Raw genomic sequence first — 19,707 nt, 5'->3', positions numbered from 1 at the left:
AAATGTCCCACCAGAAAAAATGCTTTGTTATAATGTGTCCTCTGTGGTAATGCCTGGTCACTAGTGGAATAACGACATAACATAAGCACGCGCACTGTTATGTTCAAGTGTGAATGGTTCGACATAAAGACATGAGCCCGACATAACAACATAGGCACGCGCACTGTTATGTTCAAGTGTGAATGGTTCGACATAAAGACATGAGCCCGACATAACAACATAGGCACGCGCACTGTTATGTTCAAGTGTGAATGGTTCGACATAAAGACATGAGCCCGACATAACAACATAGGCACGCGCACTGCTATGTTCAAGTGTGAATGGTTCGACATAAAGACATGAGCCCGACATAATGACATGGACATAACGACATAAGAGAAAAAAACATGTTTTTGTTTCTTTTTTGTCATTATGCCCATGTCGTCATGTCGCGGGGTTAAAAGAGTGCGCACGCTTATGCTGTTATGTCACTAGTATGCACCAGGTATAACCTGAACGCTCTTCTTCCAGCCGACGTCGTGGGTTGCGAACACGTCGTGCTGCAGGCTTATGCCTGGTGCACACAAGTGACATATTGACATAACGACATGGGCGCACGCACTCTGCTTAGCCCGACATAACTACATAAAAGAAAAAAACTTGTTTTGATCTCTTATGTCGTTTGTCCATGTCATTATGTCGGGCTTATGTCAAAATTCCAAACCATTCACACTTGAACATACGAAGATAAGATTGCGCGCGCCCATGTCGTTATATCACTAGTGTGCACCAGGCATTAGTTAAAGAACCTGATAAGCGAGCGTGTGGCAACCCTGGAGTACAGCCGGGTTCGATGTCTGCGCCAATGTGAACAAACAATAACCTCAAGTCGAGGCTCTCCTAATATTGAAGTAAATGATTCAGACTACAATTGAGTCGTATGCAACTTGCCTACGACGCGTTAGCCCTGGCTTACACACTACGACTTTCGTAGCCGATCGCATATGATAAGATCACGTTTCTAAATCAGCCCTTAAGGATTGAAAGACTCACGAGTTGACGCTTTTGTCTTGTGAGCATTGGTGCTTATATCGAACCTGACTACTATAGATTGACACATTTGTTCAAAAGCGAGTTAGTTTGGTTTGGTGTATTTCGTGAACCGATCGACACACGTTGTGCTCACAGACAGACACTTGTGTATACTGATAACAATTCCGAGGCGATGCGTTGAAGTACTGTAAGCCCACAGTGTTGGCGATAGCGGCGCCGCTCTGTTTGAGACATGCGTAGAAGGCATTCTCGCATTGGCAGTCTAGTGCTGTGACTCCCATGATTTTGATCAGCGGACATTGGTCATGCGCAATACAGCATTTTTCGATCTCCTAGAAGAAAGAAAAAAACATTCAACTATAAGTAAGGGCTAGATAATGGAAACTATTTTTGGATTTGTGGCACGAAGTAACAAGTCTGCTAGTGCGTGTTAGATTGCGTCTTACGCGACTCTGGCCTTCGTGTGACGAACAGAAAAAGAAAAAACCTTGAAGTCGGATTTTTTTCTCTTCTGTAGGGGGGGGGGGGGGTCTATCAACGTCACCTATCTAGTAAACTCATACCTCTAGTCCATGTGTTTTTAAGCTTGGGTGTCCTTTTGCATTGAGTTGCGGGCACCACGACTTCCCGTCCGTGTTGAGCTTAGTGGTCTTCCTGTGATCTTGTTGCCTTGCTTTCGTACGCACCTGTTTCGAGCCCTCTTCAAGTCCCCTCAACTGGTCAGCGTTTGATGTCTCTCCATTTGAACCACCATTTGCTTTAGAGTGTTTTCTCTTATCTGGGTTATAACGACTGATATCGTTGATAGCATCTCTCCAGATTTCCACCCTTTTGTTGGCTTGGCTGTCATCCAAATGATCTCCTTGTGCGTCTCCCCTTGATGTCAGTAAATCTCGTGAAATCAAATCGAGAAAACTCCTCTGATTTCTGTTTCTCTTGCTGTGAATCGCATCTCCATTTTTCTTTCTCGACCACCTGGATAATTCTCTGGCGTCATCCTTGTCTTTCGTGGACCGGACGTTTAATTTATCGTTTCTCTTTCTCTCTATTTTCCACATGTCCTTGCCGGAAAATATATTATCTCGTGTTGCATCGTGGTTGATTTTTCGAGAGTCAACCGCAACCCCAAAATCGCTCAAGTACCTCTCTCCTTGATCGTTGTCTCTTTGCTTGATCAATAATTTACCGCCAACAATATCTCTTAGCTCGTTCAAGAAATTTTTGTTTATATTATGTGTATCTTTTTTTAAACCGCGGTTATTAAAGTTTATATTTCTGCCATCAGATATTCTTTTCGTGTCTGTATCTGTGCGACTTTGTTGTTTATTTGCCAACTCTCTCAGCTTTCCAACAACGCCTTCAAGATCAAAATCCAATTTATGCGAATCTTCTTCCCCATCTCGTTTTATTTCGTCTTCAGGTTTTGTTTCATACTTATCAGTATTTTCTTCTCCCAATTTAATGTCCTTCCTCGAATCGTTTTCATCAGCAGGTCTTAGGAATTCTTTTAACGGTGAAAAAGATCTTGTCATTTTCCTCTTACCGTTTAATTCGTCAAAGGCATCATCCTTCCCCTTCACTTGACTTCGATCTAACTCGGCGGCTTTCCTTCGCAGGTCTTCAAAATCCTTTAAGTTTCCACTCAGCATACTATCGTCAACTTGCTTCTTGTCATTCTCATTATGGTGGCTTGCATGAATATTGTTCAACCTCTTTCTGATTTCATTCTGCTCCTTTTGTTTCTCTTTCAGCGTCATTTCGACATCCATTCCGTTGTTCTCTTGCCGTTTCTGGTCGTGTATTCTAATACGTAGCCCTTTCTTCAAGCCCAAACCAGCACCCCTATAAGTGTTCCCCTCTTGTTTCTCGTCTCTACCAAAATCTCTCTCCAAAAACTCGCTCATCCTAGAACCCAGTCCAAGTCCTCGATCCCCATTCTCTTTCCCATCTCGCCTATTCCAATCAAACGATTCTCTGTAATTTCCCCAGTCATTTTTCAGATTTTTCCTCTCGTTTTCAAAATTCAGGCCAAGATCTCTTGCACTCCTGGAACGAATTTTGACCCCATAGGTAATAGATGCACAGAAACCGACGAAGAATGTAAGCGAAACATAAAAACGTTTACGCACGGACATGTTGACTCTTGTAGAGATCAGAAAAAATGTGGTGCTAATTGACAACTTCAAGACTGTTTTCTACCAATAGTTAAATTTTAATGGACTTCGTAGTTTTCAGCTGTTCTTGATGGCGGATGAAGAGCATGGTGTTGGTGTCTTCTCCACAAACATTTAATCAAAATAAAATCATACATACTTTATGATTGTGACCACTGTGGCTTATTTGCTCAAATAATTTTCCCTCAAACTTTAGATTAAATGATTTTGGATTAATTGAACTGAAAACAAACAACATACAATTCACGCATATTTACTGAACAGCCAACCTTTAATATTTTCGGGAAGAAAAATATTTGCATTATCCGCAATAATTTTAACACAACTTTATTAGATAAGGCGGACTAAATCTTCATTAAAAAATGTTCTTTTGTATATAAGTGCTTGTGTAGTGGTGTGTTCTGGAATAAAAACATTCTAACAAATAGCCACGCTAGCGCCAAAATCGTTGCAACCATATAGACAAACAATATATTGACTTCCCTGATCCTGGTTCAGAAAGCTGTTTTTGGGCGTTTAATTAACCCATTAACCCTTCAACCGGCCTGTACCGGCCGTGGGAATTGCCCACAAGCAAAAAAAAAAAAAAAAAAAAAAAATGACCCAATTTAAAACTAACACAACGACATCAAGTTAATCAAACATCAGTCTTAGAACGGATGAATGGTCTTGAAAATATGATCTAGCCAATTTGACGGAATTTACTGTACTGCCAAATAAGTGCTCCAGATATAAGAAAAAATTCATCGAGAAAAACAGCAGAATTTCCTATCTCAACTAAACGCACACAATACTACCTGAGGAAAAAAAGATTAATTACAACTCAAAGTCACAAATAGATACCTTTATTCTGCTCCTCCAGTTCGCCCCATGACAGGTAATCCGGAATCCATGAAAAAAATAAGACTTGAAAATCCGGAATCCATGCTACTAGAATCCGGAATCCACACAGTAGGATTCGGAATCCAAGACTTACGGTGGAATCCGGAATACAAGAATCCTGGAAACAAAAATGGAATCCGGCATCCACGGGAAAAAAACCCACATGGAATCCGGAATTCACACGCTAGGATGCGGAATCCAAAACCCTATTGGAGAACCTGTCATGGTGCAATCCAGTATCCACAGATTCTGCAAAGGTGGCCGCCAGTCTGACTTTTCTTTGAGACCCGAAATCCAAACGAATCAATTCCAGGTCAAACAGACCCAGCATAGCAGTGTAAACGATTCTGAAATTGGTTTCAGACGGAATTGATAGAGTGATTTGTTAGAAAATTATTTTCCCGGCCAGTAAGAACCAAACAAAAACTAATAGCCGGCGCCTTTGATTGCTTATATTTTAGCATTCTAAAAAAGGAACATTTAACAATATTTAGACATTTCTAAACAGTTTTAAGCTAAATAATAGGACCAGAAGAAAGGTAATAGGACCAGAATAAAGGTATCTATTTGTGACTTTTCATTCGCGCGCCCGAACAGCATTTTGGGCCGCTGTTTTGCATGTTGTCCACGTTGATTATCGTTTTAGTTCCTCGTAAGAATGTGTGATTCCACGTAGAAAACACGGTTCAGATTTCAGTCTGGCAGATTTCAGTCTGGCAGGATCGCATCTATGGAACATCAGTGACTGCAATGTTTCTTTCTATCAAAACCTGTCTCTCCATTCTTACCTGCTAGATTAATGATAATCGTTCCCCTTCGACAAATTAATGTACAAAAAAAAGAGAAATCAATGATTTGTTAGTATTTCTCATTATGTAATAATCACCCGTTTATACATTGTAATTTAATCTTGACTCCCCTAACCTCACTGCTAGATGTCAAGGTCACTCCGTCGAGAGCAATGCAAAGGCAGGGAAATCACCTCTCATTGCTAAAATTCCATTTTCCGACGAGCAACCTTAACACTTTCCTAAATACCTCCCCCTCCCCCCCTCGAAACTTGGACAAGAAACGGTCTTTGCCGCCAGAGCAACGATTGAGGCTCGTGACCGAGGGTTTTATTTATAATCCAGTCCAAGGCGAGCTTTTTCTCTAAAGGCCATAGAGAATACCCTTGAGCTTAACAGCTCCGAATTAAATTTTCTCCCAGTGGAACCGTTTTTCACTTTTCATTTTTTTTATAGGGGTGGGGAGATTACATTTACCAGTAATTTACTCGAAGCGCAGAGTGTCAGGGCAAAACTGACCATGCAATCTTAGAAATCAAGTATTGATATTTCTAAGATTGCATAAAGGCAACCTGCAACGACGATATTGCAGTCTCATGCTGAGCGAGTGTCTGTTACAACCCGGGAAATATAAGATTTGAATTATGCAGCTGCTCAAGGGACGCCCTGCAGCTCTATAAAAGCGCCAATTTATTATTACTGCATACATTATACCTACATGACATTCTCAGCGGCCGAACATATTCATGTGTGGAAAATCTGTAGTCACCGTGCCGAACCACCCCTCAATAATATTTCGGATTTTTTAATCACCACGTGGCTTGCGTAAGGAGAGTTATAATCAAAATCGTACCCAGGATTTCTTGAACATTGAAAGGACCCCAACATTTTACCGCCCTGTCTCCCCGTAGTCTACCCAAGGCCCGCCAGATATGACAAGTCCTGCAAAACGCCTTGAGGGACAAGATCTTTGCGTGTCTCCCCTTAAGCGCGCGGTGAGAGAAATTTCACTCGTGCACTTTCCTCACTGCCTCGGGAGGCCAAAAACCCACAGTGTGCGGACGTCCATCGAGCGAGTTACGTTTCACGAGCAACTGAGGCAAAAGTCTCTCCTGCTTGAGCTGTGAGTTTCTGGTCACGCGAGGCAGTGAGCATATCTTCGTACAAGAGGCTCCGAGCTTCGCGAAACGTTTTCGCCGCGAAGCTTAGAGCCTCTGGTACCCAGGGTATGGTGAGCTAAGTGCAAGCGTGAAATTTTCCTCACCGTGTGCGCCAGGCATATTGGGGCAAGTTGTGTATGTTTGCTTAAAATAGATATATTTTGTTTCACTTTTTGTTTATTGTGCTTGATTTCGGTAAGGTATTTTTGCAGTAGTCGCACATAGAAATTTTTCCCATGGAATTTTTTCGGAGATGTACCTAGTTTTACAATTTCACCATGTGTGATAATTTTTACGTTCTATAAATTAGAGGTCTCCTTTTCTGTTCTTATTTTATCTAGCCCAGCTTCTTTATGCGAGTCTTTTTTGACGTATCTTCTAGACAGAGGCCTTTTGAGATGTTTAGGATGCCCGCATAATGATTAGGTACTTAGACAATGTTCTACTTTTAAGGGAAACACCAACGACGACGCTCTACATAATGAATGAGATATTGAATTTATGATCACGTCCGAGAAAGGCGCGCTTCTGACGCTATTGTTTGACCAAGAGGCTAGCGCATCCACAATTCCCCCCACCCCCTCGCATCACCACCACGACTGCAAAAGAATATGTAGGATCTTTCTTAAAAGATCTTATTATATCTCATCAATATACCTCAATATTATATCTATAAAAGCGTACCTCCTTCCTGGTTATATACACACTTGTTGATATTGTTACTCTATTCGGTGATATTCTTTGTTCCAAGACCAACCGCTAGGCTCTGGCATAAGGACGTGATGAGAAACAATAACAAGGAGACTAGGTATTGTAGATGTTTGTTAATCCCTCGGAAACCAATTAATCATCGTTGCGAATGGGACAGTCCCCCATTTACGAAGACCAGTTTTGTATTATACCTATAAAAGTCTAGAATATCAAAAAACATTACATTAAAAAAAAGAATTACATTCGTTTTTCGCCATAGGCCTTGATGGCCTATGTTAGCCTTTTGAGTCAGGAGTGGTAGAGAAAAACTAGTTCTGTCCCGTACTTGTATACCTTGTTGCCCATAATTTTTCAAACTGGATTTTTCAACAGGCTTTCTTGTCTACATTTCATCCAAGTTGTGTTTGTTCAAAAAACTGGAAACATATATATATAAAATGCTATAAAGAGCATTGTCGATGCCTCCCTCTTTTGCGATGTCTTTGTTTATCTAACAAAGTACCCTGACAAACGAGTTCGAGTACCAGCCTTTTTCGTTCACAGCGGCTATATATAAAAATTTTACTTGGCAGCTCAAAGGGGGGAGTGTACTGTAATTTCCTAAACCTTCCCCCTGGATCCACTACTGCATCTTTAAACCATCAGCAGTGACTGTATTACATTCCCTCATCTCCATTTCTTTTTAGAATATTTTCTAATGGGTTATATTTGGATAAATATCTTACCACAATTGTAACTGACTATTGTGAGCAAAATCTTATTTATGAATCATTTCTCCCTATGGCTTGAAAATACAAGGAGACTACATTTGCCATTGAATATCTTTATTTACAATAAAACTGTCGTTTCTATTTTCTATTTTTATATACAACCCTAATCCACAAATATTTCTTAAGTTAATCTATACAAAATGATCTAGTGAATGCTTGAGACTTCAGACTCCAAACTGGACTGAACACGAACAGAACCTTTGAAAACATAGAAATGAGTGACAAGAACTACATATAGAATAAAGAAGAACAACCCTAAGACACAGAGCAGTTTAGCTGTTGTCAAAGTCCTTCATAGAAGGCATTCATCCAGTCTCAAGTTCCTTTTTGTCCAACTGCTATAACACAGTAACTACCCATGAATGGTGAATTTTAAAAAATATGCTATAGGACGCATGGGCCCGGTGTTTCCAGACTTGCATCAACAGAGTACATCTCTGTCCAGGAACAACGATGAGGCAGGCACCCAGACATGTAGTCAGAACCTTCAAGTAGAGATCGCAGCGCCATTGCCACCTTCCTGCTATGGACAGATCCTCCGAGCAGCAAGCAGTTAATGCCGTACGGTTTCCATGCATAATTGCAACCTCTAAAGTACTTCTTTACCGATATCAATGACTTGGGTGTGTCATATGTTTCCCGATCTGTGACCAAGAGGATAGCATCTGCCTCTACCACTTTTCTCTCTAGTAAATGTAATGGTTCTTCATAGTTGCCACGGATAACTGTGCTTGGTTCTTCATAGATTAAGATGGGTACACTCACATCTGAGCATTCTGTTGGAAAACAAGAAAGTGATATAAGGTGACAAATACTAAATAATTAACTCATCTGTTTTGTTATGAAAAACAAACGATGAGAAAGAATCCTAAACAACCACCATTTGTTTTTCACATCAAGTAAAACAACACCAAAAATTTCGGCTGTTCAATCTAAAGGCGAAAGTATAATCTGCTAGTAAAATCATGAATTGGTTTGAGAGTGATAAACTTGGGCTTCGATGCCACCGGCAAATATTTAAATCAACAGTTGGAGAAAATAATTAACATAAAAAACACGCTTTAAATCTTCAATTATCCGTTGCCGTATACTATTCCAGCTGAAATCCTACTACGGAAAAAGGTAAAAGAATTTGCCATTGTGAAAAAGGGCATCAAAAAGCTGGTTTAAACAAAAATCTCATCGAAAATTCTAATTCATAAAAACACAGTAATTACACGAGGTAATTAAATGCACGTGACTTGAGCCTTGAAATACAAAACACTTGAAAACAACGCTAAATTCAAGATAACGAGCAACATAAAAGTCTAAACGGGTTTTTTTTTCTCTAATCAAATTGGTAACGCAACCGTTGTGTGGGCGAAAAAAAACATGATTGGACTGGAAGATAATGCTCCGGAAAACAATACCCGGGCTAAAACTGTCAAGGGATATTTTTTCTGGAAGAGGGCCAAACAGGGTTCTCCAGGGACTTGCGAAAAAAAAATTCCATTGTTGTGGTAAAGAAAAACTTACCAAAGAGAGAAATGCAGTGGCCTTGTTCACATAGGTGTTTTAGGACGTATTGTGCCTGGGTAAGGCCGTGAGATGTTGCAACGAAATCAGCAAACAGGACTATCTTCATTTTGTCTTTTCTTTAAGCAGAATTTAGACGACAAGAAGACCCGATCTGCAATATAAACAGAACACAAGAGGTCAGGTTTATGGTTAAAGCGTCATGATAGGTATAAGCGTAATACAAAAAAGTGAGGTTTAAACCCGAAGAAAAAAGTAAGAGAGAAGCATGACAGCTAGTAGGACAAGTATATAGACAAGTTTCCAACCGGCGATAGAAACCGGGTCGACGGACAAATTTTCTTAGCTATAAAATATTCAAACGTCAGTTCTCTTTCTCGCTTTTAATTTTCCTGATCTAAATAAGGAGAGAGTGAGTTTTAATCAAACCAGAGAGCTGAAGAAACTAACATCAGCCAAATCAACCAAGGACCAAATATTATAATTGACATCAACAGAAACAAACACAAAACTGCTTGCGAGTGTGTTTCCAAATTGGCAGATCTAGCACTTTCAGTTTTACCGTTCCTTGGTGCGAGAAAAATAACAGATTGTGTAGAGCGAACAGACTATTACTGTTTTTTAACTTTACGGCGAAAAGAGGAAGATCTCGTAAGTTTGAAGGAATAAATCAAGAGTTTCAAATTTCGGCCTAAATGATTTCGCCGCTTGCTTGGACTCAGATGACAGCGACATTGCAAGGACGTGGATCTCGCTGTGATAACACTTTCGCAACCTCAGCTCATTCTAGCTTGAAATAGATTCTTTACTAAGAATAACCCAAAGGCTTATAGAAACATAATAATGAGCACTTAGTTAAGCTAGAAAACACAAGCCAAAGCGACAAAAAAAGTAAGACCTTTCAAACGTACTTCGCAGCTGAAAAAAAAATCTCAACCGATGAAAATATAACTTTACTTTAAAAAGTGGAGGCTAAAACACCGATGTTCTAAGATAATACACCTTGCTTTAAGGCCATTTAATAAGTTTGTTCGAAAGCAAAATCTTTACCGAAAGTCGAGAACCTAGGTAAGTACGTATTGCGTTCGTTGAGAAATGGCAAAAGCATCAATTCACGCGAAAATGGCAAAGGAAGCAAAATTTTCCAAACCTACTACGACCAACTGAATAAAAGATTGCTTACCGTGTTCTGTTTTCGCTTTTAGCCGTGCAGAAGCAGAAAAACTCTATACTGCCTTTGTACGGCGTCCTGTTATTGTAGCCTTCTTGCAACAGATGAGCGTTTGACAAAGAAAAATCTTATTTTATACTCGTTGTTAGTGTGACGTCACCTGTCAATCACTTAGACAAAAGGTTTTAGAACCCTCAGCCTATCATATCGAGGCACAAGTCCAAACAAATTGATCGGTCACGTTTGGCAAATACTGACTGTATATTGAGAAAATAATCATTTAGAGATGCAAAACGTATATCACGAACTCGACTCTTGGACAACGAATCCACACCGCTTAAACTAGAAGGAAAAATTGATTTAATTGCATCGTTTTCTAGCGATTGTTCCAGAACTTTCTAGAAACTATAACCGTCTGATGAAATATTCTGGAGTTTTCTAGAACAGAGCGTTCCTAGAATATTACACAGTCGCTTTTAGAATAAGTAAGTCACAAATTATACCCCAGAGTCGAGTATTTTTTCATTTTTTTTTTTATATTTTATTTTTTTTCCTTTACCGCATCAAAATAATAGCCAACCTTAATGCTATGAGCATAAGATTAACTCTTTTATCTAGATGCCAGACACTGGCTAGAGGTGAGACATCATGTAAAATCTGACGACAATCTCAAAATCCATTCCTGATGGAGTCCTTGTTACTTTGGCCTATTTTGACCCTTGTCTTTGTGTACAGCACGTTCAGCGAGCGATCCATATGACGCATGCAAACCAACCGACACACAGCCTTAGAAATATTTTTAGCACATCTGTCTTGCCCGGTATTCAATCTTAGAAAACGTACCATCAACGCCTCCAAAATAATTCTGCACGACAGTATTCTGTCTCCAATTAATGGCTGCGAAATAAATGTTTTGTGATTATGTGACATTGTTGACGGAAGCTAGAATGTGTGACATGTAATGTTATTCTCACGAATTGGACGTGACTTATCTGATTGATCAAAACGTTAACTCGCTAAATCTATTTTTCTCGAATTTCAGTTCTCACTGTTATGGTATACGCATAAAGTGGCAGGAATAACTGCTAAGGATGTATTTTGCAGGCGTAAATTGAGCTCTATGTAAATTGCAGACCCTTTGGGCTTTGGTCACGTTCGGATGATATTTCGAAGATCATGGCGTCGTGCCATCTTTGAAAACCTTTCAAAGGCAATCAATTTGTTTGACCTATAACGCAACACGATAATGATTCGTTGATCGCCTTTATCTAACGTTTGCCCTTTAACGACAAGAAATGCGCAAGAATTCTCTCAAAAATAAAACGCGTTTTCAAAATGGTCTAATTTTAGGACATAGAAATAGACGTATTGTTGACATGCTCGAACTTGATTTTCTAAACCTAAGGTTATCCATTGTTCATATGGTAATAAGAATCATATGCTCGTCTGTTATTGAAACTAAAGTACTTTATCCAAATGAAATATCAAAAGGAGCGGCTAGAGGCTTGTCCGACTATACAATTGAGCAAAAAAGAACCGTTCTTTCCGGATTTCCGTTTCCGCTATAGGAGTATGACCCCAATATTCAATAACACTTTGTGTCCTCCATAGACTTTCCTGCTCTTTTGACTTTGCTGGCCTTGAAGCATCAAAACAACACTGAATGCATAATAAAGAATTCCAGAATAGACATCTTCTTCTGACAAGTAAAATTCGCCTAAATTTATTTTAAATATGTATGAATTAGGCAAAGGATGGGAGTAGGATTTCCGGTCCCGGGCTTTGTAAAACCTTTGACACCGGAAACCTGCTACAATTTAATTCCGTCAAAGAAAGACCACAGAAAGAACCTGGTCTTTTTTTTTGTTGTTAATTTTTTTTCGCTGATTTATCGAAATACTCCTGTTACACGGAATAAGAGGTCATTACTCAGTTTATTGAACTTGGTAATGGCAATACTCCAATGACAGCCAAAAGATCGCGCATATTATTAATAAATTTGAGAATACCGATGAAAAAAGGTTAATCGATTGGCTAAAGCGATGTGCTAAAATACAATCATTTGCAAACGTTTTTATGTTTCAAAACTTTTGGCATTCAAATTTACGTGTTTATCATAACCAACAAGTAACAGTCTGCGTTCTGCGTTATTCGTTCACATGACCTGGGTTTTTTATTTTTTTCGGGTGACCTTGAGCTTGGTTTTGGACTGGTTGGAATAAATACAATCATCATGCAGAAAAAAGAAGACACAAAAGGCTCAACACAAGAAAACAAAACAACGCACTTTTGTTTGTTAGTTTATTTTTCTTTTTTTCTCAACCATGATAGCGCTCGTTTCATTCCGCCCAAAAACCCGGCGGATAAACAATCTCCGATCTCGTCGGCTGATGCTCTATTTACAGCGCTGAACATCAAATAGAAAAACATACACACAGACTACACTTCAACTTGGATGTTACTAAAACGAGGAACGGGGAACGGGGAGCGGGGAACAGGGATCTGGGAACGAGTGATCAGCGGTAGGGCACAGCGATGTAGCAACCTCACGTGCGTCTCTTTGGCTCTTCTCTTGTTAAAATGGATGGTAAGTGAAATCTCTGACTCTGTTTCTAAGAATTATGAATAATTCATGCGCCCATTGAATCAAATCTAATACGTTTCTCTTATTTTAGATGTGATAGAGATCAAGTCAAGTGAAAGGTATGTTGAAAGGGATAATATGATAATAATGATATAATAATGATGAGCAGCTTTCAACATCAATAATCATAAAAATACTGAAAATAGCACCTCAAATTTGTAAAGAGTGCTTTTCATCACTATGGGATGAGAATTTGAAGTCATGGCAATGTAGGATTGCAGAAATATCCACGGATTCAAAATCTGTTTCCATAAATCTCTTTTCAAGTTAACCATTGCGATTTTAGCTCGCACTAAACTACCCAAGCACACTGTTATCATATTATCCCTTTCAACATACCTTTCACTTGACTTGATCTCTATCACATCTAAAATAAGAAAAACGCATTAGATTTGATTCAATGGGCGCATGAATTATTCATAATTCTTAGAAACAGAGTCAGAGATTTCACTTACCATCCATTTTAACGAGAGAAGAGCCAAAGAGACGCACGTGAGTTTGCTACATCGCTGTGCCCTACCGCTGATCACTCGTTCCCAGATCCCTGTTCCTCGCTCCCCGTTCCACGTTTTACTAACATCCTTCAAGCTTTGGGGCAAATGATAGTTGTAAATATAGAAGTCGTTCAAAAGATCAAGTTTCGCATTTTTGGGCTTCACGATTTCAGCTGTCACACTAGAAAATATTTAACCTTGGCCATGTGACTTTCTCTAGCTAGGTGTCAGTTCTGTGTGCACGTTACTACTAGTTGTCTCAAGATTATTTATTAAGCCCTCTCAAAGCATACGCTCATGTGCAAAGTGGATAGCCCTCTCAAGTTCAGTGTTACGGTGTCTGGTAGGGGGGCGAGGCAGAGGCGTCTTGCGACCTAGAATAACCCTAAAACCAGTTTAACCGGGTTATTTTGCCTGCGAGTGCTGCTAAGTATATCACCTTGGCTGCTGCATTTTAATTTCTGTCCATCATCAGGGCTTTTTATTTCTACGGGAAATGACAAAAATGAAGCTTTGTTGATGCATTGAAGCTTACTCTTCGATTTTCTGAGAAACATTTTTACGATCAACATGAAACGCGCCCTTTATACGATCTAAAAGTCTTTTCTGTAAAAGTAATCGTATGCAAATATATCGTTTCTTTTATGCTCTAGCTGTGCACAGCATCTCTGATGAGTGAAGCAGATACCAAATCAAGGTCAATATTTTTTTTCTTGATTGGGTTTCCATCTATTTCAATTGCTGATGGAGTGTTTCAAAGTAATGCAATAGCCGCATCTGATACGGCGGAATACTACCTTGGTGACGTATTTGAATAATTTGAACACCACGACGCGTGCAAAACTGCACGGTAATGTTATTCTGATTCATTAAAATACACAATAAACTAGTAATCGGCTTCTTTAGGGGTCTGCCTAGAAGCGCTCTTTTAGTTAAGCTTGGAAGTCAAGGGGGGGATATTTTTTTTCGGTGGTGCCATCATTCCTATCTACATTTCAATGAAAATCGGTGGTTACAATAAAAAGCAGTGTAAAAAAATGTTTACACGCTGGTGGTAGCAAGGGAGCAGCTAGTATTAGTAATCAGTGGTGAACAGAGCTTGTCGCACGATTTCGCCCTGCGCCCTTATTTCCCTTATTGGCTTATATCAAGAAATCTTTGATTCTCTAAATGCCAATGGAAAGCCATTATAGTGCTATTGACATTACTTTATCGAACTCAAACTAAATTTTTTCAAATTGCCTTTTCTGGTGTTGATATCAGCTGCACGTAAGTTGTGGATGTATATTAGCCGTTTTGTCAATACTTGCGACTAACTAGTGTAACGAAGCGTTAAGTCACAAGACATTCACGAGTGAATTAGGTTGTGACTTAGAGGTAAATGTGTGCGCGCCATTTATCTAAAAAAATCACGTGAGGTAAAACTATAAAACTACTTATTAATGATCTCAATATATTTTGTAAGAAATATAAGAGATATATTATTCGTGTTGTTTTTATCTGATCCCTCTAGCCATAGTTAGGCTCCCTCTACTAAACTATGCTCTAGCTTGGAAAAACAACGTAAAACAATAGACCACAAAACCTCATCAATACAGTTGAATATGCCTCTTGAAAACAAAAAAGGATGATTCGCTTGATTTGTAGAAGAACAGACAAGGAGCGAATCCAAGGATTACGTCACGTTTATTTGGCTACTACTGTATTGTTTTTTGGGTAGTAATAAGGATTGTGGGCGGGTCACGTTTATCCCTCTTTGAACATGTTGTTGTTGCGTCACAAAGGGCTGGCTGTGGGTTGGTCTTTGGATGCTTTTGACCGTAAAAAGGGGGCTTTACTCAGTGCACGTTTGTAGTGTAGCATAAATCACTCTCTTGATATCGCTGATATCGATGTAGAAACAATCATGCAAGACTCCTTATAGAAGCAGTGTTTGAATAAGATCTAGACAAGTCAGCTATCACATGACTAGGTCACTGGATTACTAATATTTCCTTATACAGAAGTTTGTATTATCACCGAGTAATTAAACTTTCACTCAAAATCCTATTTATTTAACTTTTCTGCATATCGTTTACCAACATGCAAGAACTTAAACTCAGGTACCTGCTATACCGATTGTATGTAAGTCCGCTTTGTAAAGGAGGAAAACTTGCGCACTCTGTTCCCCTGTTCATCCTTTTATCAATAAATACATTGAGAGCACGAAATGCTTTAAAAGCTGCTGCATAAAAGACGGGCACAGCAATGCTATTATAAATTTATATTAATAGTACTATTCCCTGTTTCCTTACCTACTGAGATGTTTGAAGCTTTTTAGATCGAGTAGAGCGTCGCCTTTTTATGGTCCGAGCCAAGCGGGCGGCTTCAAAGGAGACTAGGTTTGCACATGATTACACGAATTCGCTTTGACGTTTTTCTACTAAAGCTTTTAAAATTATTTTTGTTGTGTCCAAAGTTATATCGTCAAGCAAGATTTCGTTTAATTGTTTAATTGAATTGTAATAGAAAAAAAAAAAAGACTTTTCGTGTAGTAGGTGTGAAAACTAAAAGAAACTCATGCAAGATTCCGTGTGTGAAGGTTTTATCAGGTGGAGACGGGACAAACAACAGAACAAAAGGCTGATAATGATTACGATTTACTGTAACAATGGCGCAGACAGCGAATGGGGGATTCTGCGGGTTTTATACAGGTTAATCTACATGACAGTGTTACTTTTGGGACGAAGTAAATCATTTTCTATATATTCTCGAGTGATACGAAGAAACGTAACTATAGTGACAGCCAGAGATCTCGAACAGATAGAATGATTATCATTTGTTAGAATGAAATCATTATATTATTTTTTAGCTTATCACTTAACAATGAAATATAGTAAATACATTGGCTCCTCCGCAGGCATCGCTTTGCCCAGAAAGCAGCAGAAAAGAAACACAGGCGCTCGGGATTCCTGTGGTGATGCGTCGAGCGGTCCACGCGTGAAAAGGGTACACATACAGTGTACGCTTTTGGCATTGTCCCCTACCCCCCTTAACAAAGGAATTTGTCGACCACAGGAATCCCGAGTCTCGGTTTCTAACGTTCAGAGACGCCTGCGGAGGAGGCTAGTAAATACACATTCATGAAGAAATTATAAAACAATTTATTCAAACATGCACAATGCTTGGATAGTCTTTTGGTTCCCCTTTCCAAGAGGGTACAAAAATCTACGTCAGAGCTGGACTCACTTGTTCTCCGGTCCTGGTGATGATGTGGGAGTGTTGCGTAGGGGTAAAAGCCGGAGACAGGATATTGCCACCGCAAGATGTCTTTATGGAGGAGCCTGGGTGTAGGCCGGTGCGCGGTGCGCAGAAAGGGTCCGTAGGGGGTGCGCAGGGAACCCCCCCCCCCCCCCCGCATAAGTGCTCATTCAGTGCTTTAGCTGATGTTCGAGAAGGCGGCCGCCTTCCTCGAGACCGTGTGCCTAACCCAAAGCGGTCATATATAAAGGTTGGAGAGTTTTCCAGCCGTTCACAAATAAAAGCTCCCGCCCTCGAGGCACGACCACAGATAATCTGCGTAAACGAGACGTTGAAGTCCGGGTAAGGCGTGTTGTTCTGTTGATGTGAGTCTAAGCATTGCGCGCGCACTTCTCATGATTAAGAATATTTAACGCCAGCTTTGTCCGACTCTTTGACTAAGGGAAGTATGCGAAGCAGCAGGATGAATGTTTCGCCTTTGCGGTAGATTCTGGTTTACATTGTCATTAGAAGCTTTTAAGAATTCCCAATAGTAGCGAAAAGAGCGAAGACAAAGCGAAGCTGACCCATCAAGCCCCGGAAACACCTTTAAAATAAAAAATAGGGGAACATAGATCAGTTTTAGCAAAAAATCTAAAAGCCTGTGCGTTAATTTCAGGCTAAACAAAGTATGTTATCTCAATAACGTGCACGCCCTAAATGATACAATTTTCAGAGATTTGAACACTCTGGTCCAGCCCTGAGTGTGATATTAATCTGGTTAAAAAATCCTGACCACAAACGAAAATAGTAGTCCGACTGTGTACTTTGGTGAGTGCGTCTGTTTGGAGAAATTTAACGGAAAAATAATGTTGGAAAGAGGGTGACCGCTCAGTGGGGGCCCGCTCAACGCAGTTCATCCCTCCCTCTTCCTATCAGGTTCTAAGCTGTTCTGATTTGAGCAATGAATTCTTGCCGTTGTGACCTTGAACTGCGAGGCAGGCGCGTACCAAGGGTTTGCTGACGGATGGGGGGCGGGGGGAGGGAGGTGCGCAGTCAGGTATCATATGGAGAAAGGATATTATTTGACAAGACAAAGATATTCTGGTCTCTCCTGATACTGAAAGGGCCTCCCTGCTAAACAATGCATTCTATGCTGCTTTCACTGACACTGATACAGACCTAGACCTGCCTTGTGACCGATGCCGGAAATCCCAATTACAGGACGGGGGAGAGTTAAGCTTTTGGCGAGCCTAATACTCCGACTTCTAAAAAAACAGACAGAGGGGTGATCTTCGGCAAAATCAAATTTAACCCTATAGGATAGCACTTTGGGTGTGAACAACATAAATTCTTACCCCTAAGAGATAGCAAATTAGGTGTGGTCGAAGGCATTTTTAACCTTAAGAAATAGCAGAATCAGAAAAACCGTTTAACACCCCCGAGTAGGCATATGTTGATTGTTTTTTGGCGTTTTGAGCAACTTTTCGAAGGACTAGCAAACTAGGGCAACTTTTGCCTTCCTTGGCAACTTTTGAGCAACTGGTATAAAATCGATCCAATCTATCAAAAAGTTCGTTATTTCATCTAAAAATGGTCCTGGACAGTACTTACTCGTCCTACGTCTGCCCACGACATCTGAGCGGTTATATCGAGGTTGCAAGGGACGCTGGGGCAACTCTTTAAACCCACAAGCACATCGATCTCTAGGAAACCTAAAATCTGTGTGAATGAAGGGAAAAACAGGCAACGAAAGAGCTGTCCATAGACCTCGTCAAATGCAACATGCGCTACGGATCGTGTGATAGAGTTTCCAAAACAGCATTTCGTAGCGGAGAAAGGTAGTTTTCGTTGCAATGCGTGTATTGAGACAGGATCGATCAGTATAGGCTGTGAACTTTATCACGGCCTAAATCAAACTTTACTAGAAAATACGTATCCTATCTTATTGTTGAGTTAAAAGAGATTGATTGACAAATGTATTTATATTTTAATGATAAATTTAACATATTTGAATGATTGGAAAAATATTTTATGAAATTATTAAAATAATTAAACAAGTAAAGAAATATTTTTTGAGCATTTATCTAGAACAAACGACTCTAGAGAGGGAGCAACATTTTTAATTTCTTGTGGCAACTTTTGGCTATATTTTCAAAACTTTTCCCAAATTTACTAGTACAATCTACACATCCCTACCCCCGAGGGAATAGCAATTGGTCGAATTTTATACTCTTAGAGATAGCGAATCGGAAAAAAAAACGTTTAAAGGATAGCAGTTGGTCGAAAATTTATACCCTGCCCTACTTTACTGGTGTCCTCCTCCGTCGGGCTTAATCCTCACCAGAAAAGCCTCCTGTAGCAGCTAGCCTCATGCATTGTACCAATATGCCGCTTGCGGAATCACCCGGTATAGTAAAAGGCAGTAAAGATCGTGCCATAAACTACAGTATAATGTTAATCAACCATTATTGTTAATCAACCATTATTGTTTATTATTGAAAATACAACGGTTTATTCGAAAATTAAAAAATTACAATATACAAATTAATTCCGATACGTTATTGACGTTATTGATACGTTATTAATTATTATTTGAAAATATCTTGGTTACCCGCTTGAATTGGGCGACGGAAATAGATTCTTTGACTCACTCGGCATTGAACGGGAGCATAAAATGACGTCGTAATTGGTCTTCGAACTTATGGAACATGTGATTACAAGTCATCATGCACGACATCCTATATCATTTGCAACACGGATTTAGGCATATCTTGCGAGACTTAATTTCTCGAGTTAACAACTGCTCTGCACTCAAACATTGCATCCCGGAAGCAGACCAGCCTGATTGTGATGGACTTTTCCAAGGCCTTTGATAAAGTTTCTTATTGACTACTACTACAGGGTAAGTGGCAACAACCTACTGTGGTTGCCAACTTTCTTTCAAGACAGGAAACAGTAAGTAGTTGTTAAAGGAGCTGAGTCCTCATACTCCCCAGTGCTCTCCGGGATCCTTCAAGGGTCGGTACTAGGGCCAGCTCTGTTTTATATATATTAAAGACCTTCCGGAATACGTGTCATCAAATGCCCACCTGTTTGCAGATGGCACAGCAATGTTGCCCACTATCAACTTTGAGGATGACTCGT

At 39.8% G+C, this 19,707-nt stretch overlaps 2 protein-coding genes and 1 long non-coding RNA gene across 3 annotated transcripts; all 3 read right to left on the bottom strand.

Moving 5' to 3' along the window:
* Positions 1 to 284: 284 nt before the first annotated feature.
* Positions 285 to 4,362, bottom strand: LOC5512342. Its single transcript, XM_001632634.3, has 2 exons — positions 1,596 to 4,362; positions 285 to 1,364 (listed from the first exon to the last, which is right to left on the bottom strand). The coding sequence occupies exons 1-2, from the start codon at positions 3,165 to 3,167 to the stop codon at positions 1,104 to 1,106; spliced, it is 1,833 nt and encodes a 610-aa protein (XP_001632684.1). The 5' UTR covers positions 3,168 to 4,362; the 3' UTR covers positions 285 to 1,103.
* A 3,192-nt stretch (positions 4,363 to 7,554) lies between these two features.
* Positions 7,555 to 10,371, bottom strand: LOC5512343. The gene is made up of 3 exons (XM_001632635.3): positions 10,216 to 10,371; positions 9,033 to 9,186; positions 7,555 to 8,293 (listed from the first exon to the last, which is right to left on the bottom strand). Exons 2-3 carry the CDS (start codon positions 9,139 to 9,141, stop codon positions 7,902 to 7,904), a joined length of 501 nt encoding a protein of 166 aa, XP_001632685.1. The 5' UTR covers positions 9,142 to 9,186; positions 10,216 to 10,371; the 3' UTR covers positions 7,555 to 7,901.
* Positions 10,372 to 13,475: 3,104 nt separating this feature from the next.
* On the bottom strand, positions 13,476 to 15,922 carry LOC125570184. Its single transcript, XR_007312552.1, has 2 exons — positions 15,636 to 15,922; positions 13,476 to 13,828 (listed from the first exon to the last, which is right to left on the bottom strand). It is a non-coding gene; the product is annotated as an uncharacterized LOC125570184 (long non-coding RNA).
* Positions 15,923 to 19,707: the final 3,785 nt, after the last annotated feature.

This window comes from Nematostella vectensis, chromosome 1, assembly GCF_932526225.1.
Source record: "Nematostella vectensis chromosome 1, jaNemVect1.1, whole genome shotgun sequence".
Classification (NCBI taxonomy): domain Eukaryota; kingdom Metazoa; phylum Cnidaria; class Anthozoa; order Actiniaria; family Edwardsiidae; genus Nematostella; species Nematostella vectensis.
This window is presented reverse-complemented; position numbering and strand designations above follow the sequence as displayed.